We start from the raw sequence: 20,623 nt of genomic DNA, 5'->3' as shown, positions 1-20,623 counted from the left end.
ATTCATCTGCATTGAACACCTGGTTTGCACTATAAATGTTTATAAACTTTGAGAATTTTTTGTTTAATACAATTTCCATCCATAGGAATTTTCTTTTGAGGTGCAATCTTCTATTGAAATCATTAGAGATTTCTCTATTTTTCCATTAGAATATCGCATACATGAGCAGTGCGCTTTGCACTTATCGTTGACCCAGCAATAAACACTTTCTCGGATTTTATGTTCATTTTGTTTGATTGTTCGAATTGTTGATTCATTTAAATTCAAAGTCCCTGCAAAAACTCCTGGTTTTTCTCAATTTTTCAACCGATCGAAGATTTTGAATATTTTTTTCCGAGAGAAATTAATTTTGTTTTCAATGTTGGTTTTTCCCTTTCATTGCAGTTTGTGGCCTTTACTATAAAAATAATTTTTTACACAAAAAAGCAAGCATTGCATATTGTTTGTAACTCACCAGAAAATAAAGTGCTCAGCTTGAGTTGACACACTTATGATTTTTAATGCACTTTCCTGGCAGAAACGAGGACAATTTTCAATGATAAACATTTTATACGGCAAACAATTGAGGTAGATGCGTGCTAAATGGTATTTCCCCTAATATAAATTCACTACTTATAATTACATGCAGAACACAGGCAGACACAAATTTAATGAAGATAAAATTTGATTTTTAAAGTCGCACAGTGAAAAACATATGAAAAGGGTTACTACAATTTGTAGACCGTGTTTTAATCGGAACAGTGTTGTATAAGTACTGCGTTTAACAAGGGTTACTACAATTTTAGACCTCGTTATATCGAAACCGCATTGTATAAGTACCGCATTATAAGAGGGTTACCCATATTTAGAAATTTATGTACATTTAATCATACAAATACAACATTTATTTTACAAATGATATTCTATCTTTTTCAATTTAGCTACTTGAATACAAATTCTACCCTACAGTTCTTCTTTATGAACTGGTCAATAACATCGTCATAAAAAGTTGTTTGTAACTTAATTTTCCCAAGCAACAAGCACATATGTAAAGGCTGACTGAAAGCTCACTGGCTAGAGCTACTTTGACTGCATATAGCTCTTGTTTAAGCAACAGGGTGAGATGACGTGGAGGGAGTGAAAATGGATATGTGCGCACATGAATTCACAGTGCTGAAGCGAGGAACTGGATGCTCCCACAACCGAGCAAGCCAAGGTAGCTTGACTAGCATCGGCCTTCGATACACAATGCAAAGCTCAATTATTGCCTTGCAAGCTTAAAACATCTTCTGTCTACAAAAATAAAAACTAAATGGAATGCTTATAAATCCATGCATTTATTAACAAATAAATATTACTTCTTTCTCAATAATGAGCTTGCGCAGCAAGCATGGAGAATTCACCACTGATAAGCATAAAGGGAAATGTCTCCAGTTGAGCATGGAGAAATCACATCAAATGAGTGGTATCGGTGAAACTAGCTGCAGATCCAGGAATGAGCTGCTGTTTGTATACAAATGCTGGAAGTGTAAGAAACAAGGCAGATGAAATGGTTGCATTAATTGAGTCTGTTCACCCAAATATTGTTGGAATAAGTGAGACATGGTTGGACGAGGACGACATCCTGACAGGAATAGAGATGGAAGGGTATGATGTGTTTCGTGAGGATAGAAAGGGTAAAAAGAGGGGGGGGGGCTATTAATGATAGAGAAAGAGTTATGTCCATACAAAGTACAGATGCAAGAGGGAAATAGTACCAGTGGTTTGAGACAGTATGGTGTGACATAGAGGTGAATAGAATGAAATATTTGGTTGGATGAAGACCTAGTAATGTGGATGGTAGTGACTATGAAATGTATAATCAAATTAGCCAAACAAATAAGAAAAAGGTGATTATTATGGGTGATTTTAATTATGGCAATCTATACTGGGATGATGAAATAGCAACTGGAAGTAAAAAAAATGAGTTTCGAGTAATAGTATGTAACTTTGTATCGGTCAATGAGTTTAAGGAGTGGTATGATAGACTTTGTGTTTCTTGGGGGGGGGGACCTCCCCCTCTCAATGAGTCTTGATAGACTTTGTGTTTCTTAGCGACCTCCCACGATGAGTCTTTTGACTCCATGGAGGCCTGAATAATAATAATAGTAATAATAAAAAAAAGGTTAAGTGAAGGATAATAGTGTCATTGAGAAAGTGGTTAGTTTGCTACCCAGATATGATAGTAGTGAACTGAGAAGGAGAGCAATGATACTGAATGACAAGATGGCTGAATTGTGTCAGGTGGAGAGTGTTCAATTTATGAATGTATGAAATGCATTCAAAGGGAAGTTAGAATGGTTTAAAGCTGATGGGATGCATTTGAATGGGTTTGGTTGGAACAATTGTTGTTTAATAAGAATGCAATAGGGTTCATATGAAATTAGTACCACTAAAAGTGAGAGAGAGAAAGAGATTGAGAAGCAGGTTGTGGAAGGACGAGAAGAGGATGGATACTGAGATGAGGAAGTGATGATATCACACCAAAGTTATGCTGTGCAAAACTATGGGGATGATAAGGATATAAATGAAAATCAGAGTCAGGATTAGGGTAACAGGAATGGTTAGAATGAAGAGAGAGAGAGAGAGAGAGAAGTGCACTATAGCAGAGAGAGAGAGAGAGAGAGAGAGTAAAGACTGATTGTACTGATGGAATGGTCTGAAAGTGTAGAGAATTGTTATGCTTGTATGCTAATATATGGATTATCAGAAATAAAGGGATTGAGTTTGTATCATCGATTGAATCAGTATGTCAAAAGATAATTAGCATAAGTGAAACTTTGTTGACTGAGGATGATATACCGTCAGGTCTTGAAATGGTTGGATATAGAATTTTTCGAAAGGATAGAAAGATGAAGAGAGAGGATGAGGTATTGTTAATAGCAGCAGAAGAATTGTGTCTTTCAAGAGTTGAAGTGGAAAATAGTAGTACGTATGAAGATTTTTAAACTGTTTGGTGTGAAGTTGAGATTAATAGAATAATATATCTAATAGTTTGCTGTTATTATTATTATTATTATTATTATTATTACTCCAAGACCTCATGGAATCAAACCCTCATCTGGAAGGTCCTTTTATCACACACACATCTCATTGTACCGTGCCTTAAACACACTCAAACTCCTTGCACACACCACACTCTCAGGCAAAGCATTCCAATCATTCACAACTCTGCACGAAAAAAACCTGCCTCTCACTCCCCTACTCACATCCTCTTTATACAGTTTCCAGGGATGGCCTCTGGTTCTCCCCTGATCTCCCACTATTCTCTGTAGAACTTCTCCACCATTGATCCTATAAAAACCCCTTACCAACTTGTACGTCTCTATCATGTCTCCCACTTCCTCCTGTCCACCAGAATCTGCAAATTATATCTTCTCGATCTGTCCTCATACTCAACATTCCAGAGGTCGAAACTACCTTAGTCAGTTTTTGGACCCTTTCCAACATCTCTTCATCCTTCTGAAAACTCGGTGACCAAATCTGGGCACAATAGTCCATGTGTGGCCTAATCAAAGCCTTATACCACGGAACAAGAATCTCCCCTTCTACACGTCAGTGTCCTCCACATCATTCCCAGAAGCCTTTGTGTTGTCTTCACAATTTTGGCGATGTGCCCCCTAAAAATTTTAGATTCTTATCCACTATCACCGCAGATCTCTTATTTCCTCTACCTCGAACAATATATTCTCACCAAACATAAATTCTGAATCCCATCTTTGTTTTCCAAATTTTAAACCTTACATTTTTGCAACATTGAACTCACATCTCCATTTCCGTGCACAATCACTCAATTTATTCAAGTCTTCTTGCAAGGCCACAACATCTTCACTACTCTCTATGGTTTGTCCCAACTTTGCATCATCTGCAAACAACTGAATATCTCCATCCAAATCTTCTCCAATATCATTAATATACAAGTTAAACAGTAATGGCCCTAAAACAGACCCCTGAGGCACTAAACTAGTGACTTACCTTTTCCTGGATATCGCACCCACCCCTTCCCTTACAGAACTTATTAATACCTATCAGATAGCCAGTCTCCAATCCAATGCACTAATCTAATATCCAATCCCATCTGCTCTAGTTTGACTGTCAACTTATCATGAGGTACTCTATCAAAAGCCTTTGCGAAATCCAAGTATATTACTCTGTATCCTTCTCCTCTGTTCAAGGAAGCAGTCACTTTATTGTAATAAGTAAGTAGATTATAAAACATGACCTCCCTTTAGCAAATTCATACTGTCCATCAAAGATAATACCACTGTTGTCATCCCAACTCTGGATCCTAGTTCTCACCAGCTTCTCCAACAACTTAACCACAACATTTGACACACAGATAGGCCTATAGTTTGATGCTTGAGTTCGATCACCTCCTTTATGAAGTGGCACAATCTTTCCTCCTTCCACTCCTTAGGAACTTCACCAAGTGCAAGACTCATATTAAAAAAATATGTCAAAGCAGGTGTCAGCTGTTTGGCACATTCCTTCAGAATATGCGGTGATATATTATCAAGTCCCACAGCCTTATTTACATCTAGTTTAATCAACTCCCCAAACACCTCTTGCTCACTTACAGTCAGTCTCTCCTCCCCATCATCAACAGCCCTCAATCTCTCCATGAAGTCACATTCACAAGATTGAAAGATCTTTATGAACTGCTCATTTAGTATCTCCACCACACATTCTGCAACAGCTGTCTTTATACCATTTTCTCCAATGTCACATCCTTCCATAATCATTCTTTCTTTAGCTGGCTACATATCGAAAGAACTCCCTAGGATTCTTTTTGGCTTCATTAGCTAACTGCTGTTCATACCTCTCTTTAGCTACTCTCACCAACCTGGTCTTTGTAGACCTCATGGAATTGGTTATTTCCACTTTTCTTATGCTGCCTCCACAATGCCCTCTTTCTCTGTATCGCATGCTTAATCTCTTTATTCATCCATCTCACACCTACCTTATTTAACCTTCTCACCCTTGGAATACACTTAGACATTGCATCTACTAGATAGTTTTTGAAAATCCCCCAAGCTGCATTGATCTCTTTTCCAGCTAACTCCGCATTCCATGCCACACCAGCAAGCTGTCTCCTGAGCACTTCATAATCACCCCTCTTGTAGTTCCACATATACCCTTTCTCACAGGGGTCCTCGCACTGCTGGGTACCACCCAGGTGATTACCTGGGTGGTTGCCAGCAGTGCGAGGACCATGAATCACCTCATGGTCGCTCTCACCAATTGGTGGATGCTTTGACACCTCATTTATAATTACATCCTCTGATGAGATGACCAAATCCAGACCCTTAATCCTCGTGTGCGCTCTGTTACATACTATCTGAGGTAGTTATTCCTCAAAAACTCATTTTCTTTATTTCCAGTTGTTGTCTCATCATTCCAGTCTATATTGCCATAATTAAAATCACCCATAATGATCACCCTTTTCTTATTTGCTTGTCTAATTTGACTATACATTTCACTATCACCACCATCCACATTACCTGGTCTATAACAACATCCCACCAAGTATTTGATTCCATTCACCTCTATCTCAAACCATACTGCCTCAATCCCACTGGCACTATTTCAGTCTTGCATCTCTACTTTGTATGGACATAACTCTTTCTCTTTCAAAAATAGCACTCTCCTCCTCCCTTTTTATCCCTTCTATCCTCACGAAACATATCCTCATGCCCTTCCATCTCTATTCCTGTCAGGATGTCATCCTCTTTCAACCATGTCTCACTTATTCTGACAATCTTTGGGTGAACAGACACAATTAGTGCAGCCATTTCTTCTGCTTTGTTTCTTATACTTCTAGCATTTGTACACAAACACAACAGCTCATTTCTGGATCTACAGCTAGTTCCACTGATACCACTCACTCGATGTAATCTCTCCATGCTAGACTGTGGCCATTTCCCTTTCTGCTTCTTCATTTTAGAACCCTTTTCAATTCCAACTGTTTCCTCTTGATCCCTGGTCATCCCATTCCTTTCCTTCCTACACATGCTCTCACCTCCTCTTAGAGCATTCACCTTTCTCATGCTGTGTACCCCCCCCTGTCCACCCTGAGCCTCCCCATTTCCCTGCTACTCTTGCACACCTCTTCTCTCCTTTTCTATACTCATACCACTCACTTCCCCATTCATATCCACTTCTTCAATCTCTCCTGTCTTACTCTCCTGCTCTTCCACATCACTCCCCTCTCGATCTGATTCATTCTCTCTGTTCACTTCTCTACCTTCTAGCAGCAGTCTCTCCAAGCGACTCACACCATAACCACTCAAATGCAGTCCATCGCTCCCATACAGCTCACTTTGTCCCTCAAACTCATTCCACACATTAACAAACTGTACTCCATCTCCTCACACATTTCAGCCAGCATATCATTCATAATCCTTGCTCTCTGCCTCATCTCACTACTGTCATACCAAGGCAACACATTGACTACCCTTCCTGTCATACTATTCTCTTTTATCCTTCCAAGCAGCCTCCTGATATCCATTCTGACACGCTCTTTGCCCTCTCTGAAATCATTTGTACCAATTAATACTATTAACTCTTATGCTCGCTCATGCCTCATATCCAATGCAATTGGCCAGAGAATGCGGAGAGTATTGATTGTGAAATGTTTAGACAAATTATTTGGGTAAATAAAAGGAAGATTAACCTAATGAGATTTTAATTATAAAAATGTGGATTGGAAAGAAGAAATAGCATATAGTGAAAAGGAGAGTGAATTTGTTGAGTTTCTACGGGCTAACTATCTGAAGCAGAATATGATGGAAGCAACACAAGGTTTATCAGTGTGTAAGATTTGCTGTATCCTCACAGGATGTGGTTGTGAATGAGGTGGCAACACTGCCACCTGTTGGTGAATGATCATGAGGTATTGGTTTGGAAGGTAGTCAAACAGGAAAAAGTTGTTATCAGAAAGGTCTATATATGGACCTTTCTGATAATCACCCACTATAAGGTGGGTGATTATCAGATGCTCCATAGTCAACTAGCATCAGTACATTGGGTTGATGTGTATAGAAATGATGTTGACAGTGTATGGGAAATGATGAGGTAATATCTAACACAAGCAGTGCATACCAAGAATTAAACGAATAAATAGAGTAGGAGTTATATGGATGAACAGTGAAATCAAGCAAGTAGTGTTACAAAAGAAGTTGTTATAGAGGAAGTGCAAGACAGTTTGCAGCACACAGATGCATGAAGAATTAAGTGCAGGCCAGAAAAGTGACAAGCATGATTATAAAAAGAAAAAGTAAAATATGAGAGGAGATTGGCAAGTCAGATCAATGCTAATCCAAGGAATTTTTGCTACTATATGGCAAGCAAGAAGAAAAATAACTATGGAAGGTTCGTTTTGGTAGATAGTTATAGTAGCAGAGTAACCATAGCAAATAATATAGTGGAATTATTTAACGAACACTTCATCGGTGAATATCGTAATGGTGTGAATGATGCTGTACAACATGTAGAGGGGAGGCAAGAATTAGGAGAATTAAAGGTGAAGGAATCAGAGGTGTATCAAGCGTTGCTTGGGTTAGACGTTAATAAGGCTGTGGGAACGAATGACCCATCACCACGTATTTTTAAAGAAACTGCAAAAGAGTTAGCAATGCCCTTGTCCTGGTTATTTATTGAAAGTCTTGCAGTAGATAAGGTTCCTAAGAAGCGGAAAGAATGCAAAATAATGTCTCTTCATGGTTTGAGAACAGAAGTTTCCAATTATAGACTGGTCTGTATATCTACAGTTATGATCCAAGTGTTGAAAAAATTAGAAATAAAATACAAGATTGGATTGATCGACATAAGATTCTCTATGATGGTCAGCATAGAGAATCTTAAAGAACATCTGTTTGCGAGGAGCAGGTCTTGTTTTAGCAGTCTACTCAATGTTTTATGATAAGGTGACGAATCTGTTGAATAAGGGAGAATCATATACAGTAATATTCTTAGACTTTGCAAAAACATTTGAAACGTTAGTGTACAAGCTGCAGAGGATAGAAACAGAATATATTGGTTATATGGATTGGAGCTTGCTTCTCTGAACGATACCAGGAATTTGTGTATGATGGAGTCATGTCTCAGAAAAGGAAGGTGACTAGTTGCATGCCTCAGTGTTCTGTTCTTGGGTCCCATACTGTTTAACTTATTTGTGATATTTCATGTGGGTTGACTGAGGGTGTTCAAATGTTTGCCAATGATGCAAAGTTAGGTAGAAATTATCAGGAGTGGTGCTGATGTTAATTCTCTACAGGAAGATTTCAATAGACCTTTAGCTTGAACAGATGAGTGGGATTCCAGTTTTAATATTAATGAATGTAAGGTGCTACACTTTTGGATACAGATATAAGGCTACATACTGTATTGGTAGAGCTGTACTTCAGGAAGTGGATGTTTGGGATCTTGGAGTGATGGTAAACAGTGGACTGAAGTTCTGGGGGCACATCTCATGTGTCACAAAGACTGCACATCATATTATTGCTATGATAAAAAGTATGTTGACATGTAAGGTTAAGGAGGTGGTGGTGGTGCCTCTATATAAGGCATTGGTCAGAGCGTGTATGGACTTTTGTACTCAGATCTAGTCGCATAGTTTTCATTGTGATATGGAAACACTAGAGAAGATCCAAAGATGGATAACGAAAGTGATATCATTACTAAATCACTTAAGGAATTGACAACGTAGATACGAATATAAATTAAATTACACTTTAATAAATATTTCCAATATTTCAGCAACGTCACGTTGCCATCTTCAAAAGGAACTTACAAAAAAGGCACGTGCACGTAGGCACTACAACACAGTAACTGAGAATGAAGTGATGGTAAAATGAAGTTGAAGTTGTCTAGACAATTAAATCGTCTAACTTTCCTAAAACGCTGCCGGGATAATCAGGTAATCCCAAATTGTGTAAAATTCAAGCACCGTTTTGTTTCACAAAAAGCTCTCCGTGTATATATATATAACCACACCAGCTAATCATTTATGTATATATATGTATATGATTAGCTGGTTATATATACGAATAATCATATATACGTATATGATTATTCATATATATAATATATATATAAAGTAAGTATATATACAAATCTATATATATATCGAATCTCCATATATATAACCACACCAGCTACGCGTTGCTTCAGGAACAAGTCGCCACCACGCGGTTTCTCTTAGCGGACATTAACAAAGCTATTCGTGCTTTTGAAGAAGAGTTTTCATGCACTTTAAATCATGAGCTTTGGTCAATTTTACATGACGTCTCGTGTACTGCAGACAAAGAACTTAAAAAATACGAGGTCGACAGATAAAAAAATTTGAAAAATTAAAAAAGAACTCGACCATCAATCCAAAACTTCCTACCAACACCATAATCAACCTTTCTTCAGTCATCCTGAAGCCTGAAGCACTCAACGTGCTTTCACGTGACCACAACTTCGCAGTTGCTCCCAAAAAATACCTAGTGAGGATATTATGATCCAGATCGAACGCGGAATCTACCACCTTCCAAATCAAATCGCCAACAGTGTAAGACTGGATATAGCTTCTGTCCTCTCTAAAGCAAGACCACCAAAAACCAACATATCCAACAAGGAATATAAAGCTCTGCAGGAAATGAGGAATACTAAAGAAATAGTTATCACCAAAGCAGATAAGGGAAATGCAATGTAGTACTTAACCAAAAGGACTACACAGGTAAGCTTAATGCTCTTCTATTAGATCAAGCTACTTACCTCCCTATCGAATACAATCCCACCAACTCACAAATCAGAAAACTTCACAGGCTTCTTAGGAAAGTCACTTCTTGGCCTGTAGAAGTTACCAACAGATTAAAGCCATTTAACTCTATACCGCCCCCCCCCTCCGTATTTATGGACTCCCAAAAATACATAAAGAAAATGTGCCATTACGTCCCATAGTGGATGGCATTGATTCCCCCACATACAAATTAGCTAAACATTTGGCCAATAGCACTCACACACTATATGGCAAGACACCATTACACATAAAAAACTCATCCCACTTCAAAGCCAGCATAGAAAACCTTACACTCCAACATACTGACATAATGGTCAGCTTTGACGTCTCCTCCTCATTCACAAATGTTCCACTCAAGTAAACTTTAGAGCTAATCCAAGCTAAATTTTCTCCCAATATCTCAGCCCTATTTCAGTTCACAATGAACTCAGGCTATTTCATTTGGCAGGGAAAATTCTACAAACAAATAGAGGGGACAGCCATGGGTTCACCACTCTCCTCACCCTTGGCCAATTTCTTTATGGAGACCTTTGAAGAAAAAGCCTTAGCCTCTACCCACAAAAACCAACCATATGGCTTCGCTACATTGATGATGTGTTTGCTATTTGGCCACATAGCTCTGATACACTCCTCTCCTTCTTAACACACTTAAACAACCAACACCTGAGAATCAAGTTCATCCTGGAAAAAGAGGAAAACAACAGCCTCCTTTTCCTAGACACACTAGTCACCTGCCAGCCTGATGGAACCTTGGTTTTCTCAATTTATAGAAAGCCCCACCCATACAGGCAAGTACATTCACCAACAATTCCCCCCCCCCACACACACACACAACAATACCGAGTGGTGAAAACACTATACAACAGGGCTAAACTAATCTGTTCTAACGACATGACCCTAACACTGAACGAAATCACATCTTCAACACTTTCTCAGCCAATGGTTACCTCCCCAAAAAACTCCAAAAAATATTGAAACCTACAAACCACAACCCCCCTCCTCCCCTCCACAACAAGGATCACTCTAAATCTCAATCGCCATTCCCTACATCCGAGGCACTTCGGAAAAAATTACCAAAATTTTATAAAAACATGACTTGACCTCCTGTTATAGACCATACAGAAAATTGGCATCCCTTATCTGCTCCACTAAAGACCAACCACTTCCCCTAGACCTACCTGGTGTATACCAGGTCCCTTGCAGCTGTAAACTGTCTTACTTTGGCGAAACAGGCAGGACATCAAATATCAGAATTTCTGAACACAAGGACTACATCCGTTTTCACAAGTACAGCCATTCTGGTCTTGCAGACCATGCTCTGGATACACGCCACAGAATACGGTGGAAGAAAGCTACAGTAATACACCATAGCAAATACAAATTCGAAAGACTATTTATGGAATCGTCCTCAGCCCTAAGAAACTCTCCAAACCTCAACAAATTTGGTTGTATGTGACTGCCCCAAATTTGGGAGGCTTACATCAGCAGACCTTCAGCCCCAACGGCCAAGAACACCTACTTTGCCCGCTAGAGGGCACCATCAGGACTTTTAGGAGAATAAATAGCTTCATCTCTTCATTCTCAGTTACTGTGTTGTAGTGCCTACGCGCACATGTCTTTTTTGTAAGTTCCTTTTGAAGATGGCAACAACGTGACGTTGCCGAAATATCGGAAATATTTATTAAAGTATAATTTAATTTATATTCGTATGTACGTTGTTAATTCCTTAAGTGATTTAGTAATGTATAACCAACGTATAAGCCTTCTACGAGAAAGTGATATCAGAACTCCGGAGTGTTAGTTATGAAGGGTGTTTGAGAGAATATGGATTACAGAGATTGATGAATAGCAGGAAAAGAAGAGATGGATGTGATAGAGTCTTTCAAGTTATTTAAGTGATTCTATCAGATTAATATAGAGGAAATTATAAAAAATAGTAGATGTTAAGATGGGAAGAACAAGAGTTCTTACCATCTTGGTCATCTCTGGAAATTGTACAAAGATGTGGCGAAGAAGGGTGTGAGGAGTAAATTTTTATCTGGAGAGTTGTTAGTGAGTGGATTGCTTTGCCTGAGTGTATTGTGAGTGCAGGTAGTGTAAATAACTTCAAATCTAATTATCATAGAAACATTGCTGATGGAGTAGGCCTCCCACGATGAGTCTGTTGATCCATGAAGGTTCCCAAAATAATCATCATAATAATAATAATAATAATCCTTGCTATCTGCCTCATCTCTTTACTGTCATATCAACAACACTCTGACTACCTTTCCTCTCACATTCTCAACGACCTCCTGATATCCAGTCTTACATTCTCCTTGTTCCCGGTCATGTCATTTGTTCCTACTACCAACTCTTGTTCACTTACTCCTCATATTCATTACCTCATTCACTCTATTAATTTTACCTCCTGGAAAACAAACCTTATGTAGCTTCTCATTTACCATGCCTCTAATAATTGACTCCCTGTACATTCCACTCATGAGTTCTTTTGTTACCTCTTTCATACCAACATTGTTCATTTTAATCTTCTTTACTCTTCCATACATATCTGCAATTCTCTTCATTTCACTCTGCATCTGCTTCATCTCTTGCCTCATCTTCACCAACTCAACTTTCAAATCTTGCATCATTTTTTTGCTAACATTCACTCTTGCTGCCTTATCGTCAATCACAAAGTTTGTTCGCCATCCATCACGCTCGCCAGCTTACCATTTTGCACTCTGCTTTTTAATGTCCTTATCGCTTGACAATCTTTTCTTCACTATCAGTTTCACACACTTTCTTAGCATTAGCACAATCTTCCTCCGAAACTACCATTTCACTTATGACACCACATTCCCTACTCAGATTTAAACAAACCTGGTGGTCTATCAGAATATCGTACTTCCTGCATATCCACACTTGTCCCTTTCTCATATTCAATCTTTCCATACCATTCTTGAAAAATCAATGTCATTCACTTTATTTGTCTTTCACATCAACCTATGCAATGACCTACTTTTCACTGCTGTTCTGTACCAGAGCATTAACCAGAAAAAATGAATTTAAAGTAATACTGCCTAAGAATTTAATCAAACACCATGCTCCACACTCAACTGTCACACAGTAACAGTCACTCTAAAAATTAGACAATGTCGTCTCATAATAAATATAATATTAACTCATCTTATCACAGTCCACAGGATGACCAATGTTTAACACTCATCACCTAGTGAACAAAACAGATATTGCCTCCTGCTTGATGTTTCAATTTATAAATAACATAATATTACAGTAAGACAGCAGCCTGAGCTCTTGTGGTTTTATGTTTTCAAGTTTTCATGTAATGCCATAACATCTGCTTGACTCTGCATTGTTCTCCCCAGTTTGACATCTTCTGCAAACAGCTGCCCATCCCAATATCATTAATATAGAAATTAAACAACGATGGTCCCAAAACTGATCCCCGTGACACACCACTCCTCATATACATACAACTTTCTGATACCCATCAGATCCAACTCAGAAGTCTGTCATTCAGTCCCATCTCTTTCAATTTATTTAGCAGCTTGTTGTGTAGCAGTCTATCAAAAGCTTTTGCAAAACCTAAGTATACCACTGTATATGCATTTCTTTTGTTCAAGGCATTTATCACTTTTTTATAGTGTATGGGTAAGTTAATAAAACATGATCTCCCTTTAACAAAACTATGCCGATAACTGCAGAGAGTAAATAAAGAGTGCTTTCAAATGGAAAACAATGGAAGCATAATGCATAACAAGTAAAAAGTAAAGAGAAAGAAAAGTAGCACAGAATGAAAGAAAAATAATAGAGGAGTGATTCCAGGATAGCTGGAACAGCAACAGTATATGGAGACTCCATATACTGTTGCTGTTATCAACTCATTTCTGTATCCAATCTATCTAGTACCTTCACAACAATTCCAGATATACAGATTGGCCTATAATTTGTAGCCATTGCATTACCACTTTTATGCAGTAGAACAATTTTACCTTCTTTCCACTTGTTTGGAACCTGGGATGTTGTAAGACTCTTATTAAACAGGCATGCCAATACTACTGCCAATTCCCTGGAACATTCCCTTAAGACATCTGGTAATATGTCATCAAATTCTATCATGTAATTGACATAAAAGTTATTGTTTTCCTCAAATACTTCCTGCTCACTCACAATTAAACCATCCATTCCTATGTCCACTTAAATTTTTCAATATGTATAATTTCACCATGATGAGGATGAAATCACCCTTATAAATTGATCACTGAATACCTCAACATTGTCTTCTGCAGCAGTTACCATACCAAGTTACGATATCATCTTCATTAAACCATATTTCACTTATTCCAATGATTTTGGGGTGAAAAAACTCAATTACTGCAACTATTTCATCTCCCCCCCCCCTTATTTCTGATACTTCTGGCATTTGTAAACAAACAGAGCAGTTCATTTTTAGGTCTATAGCCGTGTGTTGGTTGTGATTTCCCCACCACTCTGGCCCAATCACCTTTATCACCACTTACGACATATATCTGTTTGATCTCAACTTTGCCATCCACATCACAATATACTCCATTTTCGTACACACATTGACCACCACTTTGAACATCCACTCTCCCTATGCCATGTGTCCCTGTCCACCCAATCCCCCCCCCCGTTTCCCCTGTTTCTCTTGCATTACCATTCTCTCACACTACTACTGTTTCCACTACCATGCACTTCTGTCTCTTCGGTACCGGTCTCCTGATTTTCCCCTTCATCTCTTCTGATCTCTTCCATGCATCATACACACTGTACTTTCATCCAACAACACTTTCTCCAGTACACTCTCTCCAAAACCATTTAAATGCAAACCATCATGCCTGTACAATTTCATTCTTTCCTCAGTCACATGCCATACATCAACAAACTTCACTCTTCTCTACTCACACAATGCCGCTAGCATACCATTCATGATTTTGGCTCTCCGTTGCAACTCATCATTGTCATACGTCAACAACACACTGACCACCTTTCCTACTACACTGTTATCTTTCACTCTTCTCAATAGTCTCCTGACATTCGTCCTCACATCCTTTTTATGTCCACTTAGATCATTTGTCCCAACAATCACGACTAACTCTCTTGCTTCTTTCTTCCTCATGTACCTTAATTATCCAACTCATTCTCCCACCTAGATAGCAGACCCTGTGAACTCTCTCAGTAACCAGCCCTCTAATTATGGAGTCTCCATATACTGCTATCCTGGAATCACTCCTCTATTATTTTTCTTTCATTCTGTGCTACTTTTCTTTCTCTTTACTTTTTACTTGTTTCTTTCATTCTATGCATTATGCTTCCATTGTTTTCCATTTGAAAGTACTCTTTATTATTTCCTGTCCTACTCTTCCATGTCACCTCTTCTTGTACTCTTGTACATCTGTGTCATTACTCTGTAGTTTAAGTAACATCATATTCATTTTAAACCATTTTATCTCTTGCATCCATAACGTTTTTCTTCTTGAAAAAAAAAAATTAGTTTCATAGGTAGGAAAATAAAATAAAAATAAAATAAAATAAAATAGTTATGTTAAATAACAGTTTCTGTTTATATACTTGACTTGTTATGAAACATGCACATTGACCCATACCTGATGGATATGCTTCCATATTTTATCCAGCATCAAATATGAAACTGATATGTTCCAGCTTCACTTTGACATGCTGAGTAGTCCTGACTAGGGTAAATCATTTGGCACTTGGAAATGCATGCAATAAGCTAATTATGAATTCATGCTTAAATGTATGGGACAGTATATTTAGGCATGGCAGAATATATCTTAATGCTACTATTTCATGCTTCTGTGGCTTCTGTTCTTTTTGGAAGGGAAAATTCCATATAGGTTGTGTTGCAGTGCAATATCCCTGCAGAGATAAATTGATTGATAAGTACATTTTTCTTTTCTATAATGAGACCAACACGGTTCATTCATAGAAGTTTTCGCCTATGAACTGTACTGGTCATTTTCAAGTTTCTATTTAATTTTATTTTTGATTTTATTTGAAAGCAGAGTCCACCATTAGATATTTTAATTATTCCTGCAACAACAACATTTAACTTACCTGAGCCATGAGTTAATGAAAATCTACTGAAGGTTTCATATTTAAATTGTTATCAACAACTGGCCAGAATAGTTGGAAAACTGTAATCAGTCTTATACAAAAAAAACATAGTATACAATGAAGTTTTATAATTTTTAATATAGCAGAATTTTCTGCTACAAGCTAATAGTGCCTATCTAACAGATAAGCTTAGGTGTTAATGGTTATTCATGACTTATTTTTCACAGTATTAACAACACTTTTATCACAAAGATGTTTTATTAATGCTTATATTTCGCTCATTTTCAACTCAGCATCATCAGAGCACAACACACTTGTATATGCGACAGTGAGTGAGTGAAACAATATAATTGCAAAAGACAAAAGATCTGAAGTCCTATTTTTTTGGTGCCCTCTAATGGGAAAAAAAAAAAAAAAAAACACCACTATCCAGGAGTTTTTCTTAGGATAACTGTCTCCCAAATTTTTGGCAAATTAATGCAACCATATTTGTTAAGGTTCGGAGAATTCTTCAAAGCCATTGCTGACTCAAAAAATAATCTTTCAGATCTATGATGACTCCTAAATAGCACATTCGTTTTCCTCCATCTAATCCTGTGTGAAGGAGTGTCCAAAGCATGGTCTGCCAGTCCCGACTTGCCATAGTAATAGTAGCGAATGTATCTTACATGTTCTTCCAGGTGGATGTTCACTGATCTTCCTGTTTGCCCATAATAGGCCAAGTCACAGTCACAAGGAACTTCATACACTCCTGGGTGTGCTAAAGGGTGAAGTTTATCCTTAGGCGAGCGGATCAGAGTTGCCAGCTTAACATGAGGTTTGAAAGTGGTGCGAAGGCCATGTTTCATCAATACTTTGGCTATCTTTTCCGATGTACCAAAGTATATTCCAATAGCCAAAGTATTGTTGAAACATGGCTTTCGCACCACTTTCAAACCTCATGTCAAGCTAGCAAATCTGATCCGCTCGCCTAAGGATAAACAAAGCAATGGCTTTGAAGAATTCTCCCAACCTTAACAAATATGGTTGCATTAATTTGCCAAAAATTTGGGAGACGGTTATCCTAAGAAAAACTCCTGTATAGTTTTTTTTTTTTCCGTTAGAGGGTGTCGAAAAATATAAGCGTTAATAAAACATCTTTGTAATAAAAGTGTTGTTAATACTGTGAAAAATAAGTCATGATAGTGGCTATATATATATATATATATATATATATATATATATATGCTGTTGGTTTTACTTTATATAGCAACATGAGGATGTTTGCGGATTTGTTAGGCTCAAGTGTGAGACTTGCAGTGGCAAAATATTGCGTAAAGATTATGAAGTACATGTGACTGAAGGCTGTCCCAAGGCAACTGTACACTGCGAGTATTGCGACAAACAGTTTAAAAGATCTTCACTGAAGGTAATTGTAGAAAAAAATTATTTTCATGATTTACTATAAAATTATTTTCATGATTTACTATAAAATTCCTTTCATTGATTAAACAACATTTAAAATCATTTTATGTCTGAAATAATTTTAGCTTAAGGAATCAAAATTCATAAATTAAAATTGTTTCTATATTTTAAGTAACGTGAAAGATATTCATATTCATATGTCAATAAATATTTTAAATAATATTTATTGACATATTTTTATCAATAAATATTATTTAAAAATATAAATATTTGACATAATATTTTCAAAGCGAACATTTGAAAATTCGCAAAAAAAAATTGTTTCTATATTTTAAGTAATGTGAAAGATATTAGAATATTAATTCTTCATTCTCCATGTTGTTAAGGAGATCCCAAGACTTTTCACTCCCCCCCACATATGTAGAAAAACTACATATGTGGGGGGAGTGAAAAGTTTTGTTAACCCCCCCACCCCAAAATGGCTGAGGGGGATGAAATAGCCAGACCTCCATAGCTTTTTTCATGGATCAAAACTTCATTGGCATAAGTGGTTCTACCTTTTATCATGCCAATACCTTCTTCTGTCGTTAATCCCATTACGGCTATTCAAGAGCATTGGTGGATTAATTGTTGGTGAGTGACGTGACCTTTGTGTCACCTGTCTTTACATCTATTGTGTTACTTGGAATTTCCTTTACTGTCCTAAGATATTTGACCTTTTTTGCCTCTAAAATGATCTATTGTATCTCTTCCCAAAAATTGAAACTAAATTCACATGTTCGAAAATAATCAATCCTGAAGTGACCACCGATCAGCTTTTGCAGTGAATCTATTTAGTGATAGTAAATTTGCTGTATTTTATTCTTCAAATCAGTGCACTGGAAGAGTTGCACTGATTGTTCTTTCAAGTTACTTAAAATATAGAAACAATTTTTTTTGCGAATTTTCCAATGTTCGCTTTGAAAATATTATGTCAAATATTTATATTTTTAAATAATATTTATTGATATAAATATGATCTTTTGCTTTTTTTCCTAGCAAAATACCGTTATATGGATTATCACATTTCAGTTTTAGAAACGATTTTTTTTTGTTTTGTCTTATGAAAAACAAACGTTAAATTGCATTACTTGGTTCGCAATTGTGAGTCTTTTTGGTATCAAAATGTATATACCAATAAGATTTTAGCAGTGATTCTTCGCCTTTGCCTTCGTCTTTTTTTTTTTTTTGTATTATGCACATTACGATAATTCCCAAAATTCACGGAAGAAGTAATTTTGATCGAAAACACAGGTTTTTAATTAAAAATTGTAATTTCTTATTGATTCATAAAGTATACAGTATAGGGTTATGTATGGAATAGCATATCGGGTAAATGGCCTCCACAGTTTTGCTGGCACATATGCACTCTTTTGTCGAAATTTTCCATGACCGTTTTGCATAAATGTGGCTGAATTTCGTTGATACAGCGCTCAATTTCCTCCTTCGAGGCATGGGTGCTCGTGGGCTTGTTGGCATAAACCTTAGACTTCTAAAAACCCCAAAGAAAAAGTCCAATGGCGTTTAGTGACATGATCTGGGCGGCCAATTCTGATCACCAAAACGGGAAATTACACGACCAGGAAATGACTCATGCAGTAATTGAATTGTTAATTGGGCTGTATGGCATGTGGCACCGTCTTGTTGAAACCACATGTTGTCCACATCCATATCTTGCAATTTAGGCACAAAAAACTGGATTATCATGTCGTGATAGCGAGCACCATTAACTGTTATTGCCTTACCAGCCGCATTTTCGAAGAAGAATGGACCGATGATGCCTCCAGCCCAAACTCCGGACCAAACAGTGACAAGTTGTGGATGCATTTGTTTCTCAACAATCACTCGTGGATTTTTTGAACCCCAAATGCGACAATTTTGTCAATTAATGAAGCCATCAAGATGAAAATGAGCCTCATCGCTGAAGATGATTTTCTTCGAAAAATAAGCATCCACTTGTTGTTCCATAATCCATTCAACGAACTCTCTTCGCTGTGTGTGGTCAGTAGGCTTCAGTTCTTGAGACAATTGAACTTTGTAAGCTTAAAGATGCAAATCTTTCATGAGAATACGCTGTAGAGAGCTTCTCGAAATGCCCAATTCAAGACCTCGGTGCCGAATTGATGTTCCTGGACTCTCAGCAACACTCTTACGAACTGCCTCGATGTTTTCTGTTGAACGACTTGTTGAAGGACGGCCAGAGTGTACAAGATCACTGATTGATCCAGTTTCCTTGAATTTTTTAATTAATCTTTTCACAGTTAATGAAGTTAAATCACTATTCCGACATTCCAATCCAATACACTAAACTAGTATCCAATCCCATCCGTTATAGTTTGACTATCATCTTATCATGAGGAGATCTATCAAAAGCCTTTGCAAAATCTAAGTATATTACTGTGTATCCTTCTCCTCTGTCCAAGGAAGCAGTCACCTTATTGTAATAAATAAGTAGATTACTAAAACATGACCACCCTTTAGTAAATCCATGCTGTTCATCAAAGATAATACCATTGTTGTCAACCGAACTCCGGATCCTAGTTCTCGGAAGCTTCTCCAACAACTTAACCACAACACCTGACACACAGATAGGCCTATAGTTTGATGCTTCAGTTCGATCACCTCCTTTATGAAGTGGCACAATCCTGCCCTCCTTCTGCTCCTTAGGAACTTGACCAAGTGCAAGACCCGTATTAAAAAAATATGTCAAGGCAGGTGTCAACTGTTTGGCACATTCCTTCAGAATACGCGGTGATATATTATCAAGTCCTACAGCCTTATTTACATCTAGTTTACTCAACTCCCCAAACACCTCTTGTTCACTTACAGTCAGTCTCTCCTCCCCATCATCAACTGCTCTCAATCTCTCCATGAAGTCACATTCACAAGATTGAAAAATCTTTATGAACTGCTCATTTAGTATCTCCACCACACATTCTGCAACAGCTGTCTTTATACCATTTTCTCCAATCAATGTAATCCTTCCATAATCATTCTTTCTTTTGATGGCTATATATTGAAAGAACTCTTGAGGATTCTTTTTGGATTCATTAGCTAACTGTTGTTCATATCTCTCTTTAGCTACCCTCACCGATCAAGTCACCTGCTTTGCCCGGTCTTTGTAATGCTCATAGAGTTGGTTATTTCCACTTCTCTTATGCTGCCTCCATAATGCTCTTTTTCTCTGTATTGCATGCTTTCTTAATCTCTTTATTCATCCATTTCACACCTATCTTATTTAACCTTCTCACCCTTGGAATACGTTTAGACATTGCA

The 20,623-nt window shown here is 37.5% G+C and overlaps 1 protein-coding gene across 1 annotated transcript in view; it reads left to right on the top strand.

The window, feature by feature from the left end:
* Positions 1-20,623, top strand: part of LOC150105763 (uncharacterized) — a 167,830-nt gene that overhangs the window by 19,524 nt on the left and 127,683 nt on the right. Inside the window, exon 3 of the mRNA XM_090394549.1 lies at positions 17,154-17,312. Within this exon, the coding sequence (XP_090250675.1) occupies positions 17,154-17,312 (159 nt within the window). The remainder of the gene's footprint in view (positions 1-17,153; positions 17,313-20,623) is intronic.

This window comes from Typopeltis vanoorti, chromosome 6 (assembly GCF_054136105.1).
Source record: "Typopeltis vanoorti isolate ZY-2024b chromosome 6, IOZ_Tvanoo_1.0, whole genome shotgun sequence".
Classification (NCBI taxonomy): domain Eukaryota; kingdom Metazoa; phylum Arthropoda; class Arachnida; order Uropygi; family Thelyphonidae; genus Typopeltis; species Typopeltis vanoorti.
Note: the sequence above shows the minus strand (reverse complement) of the source record. Positions and strands in the feature narration are given on the sequence as shown.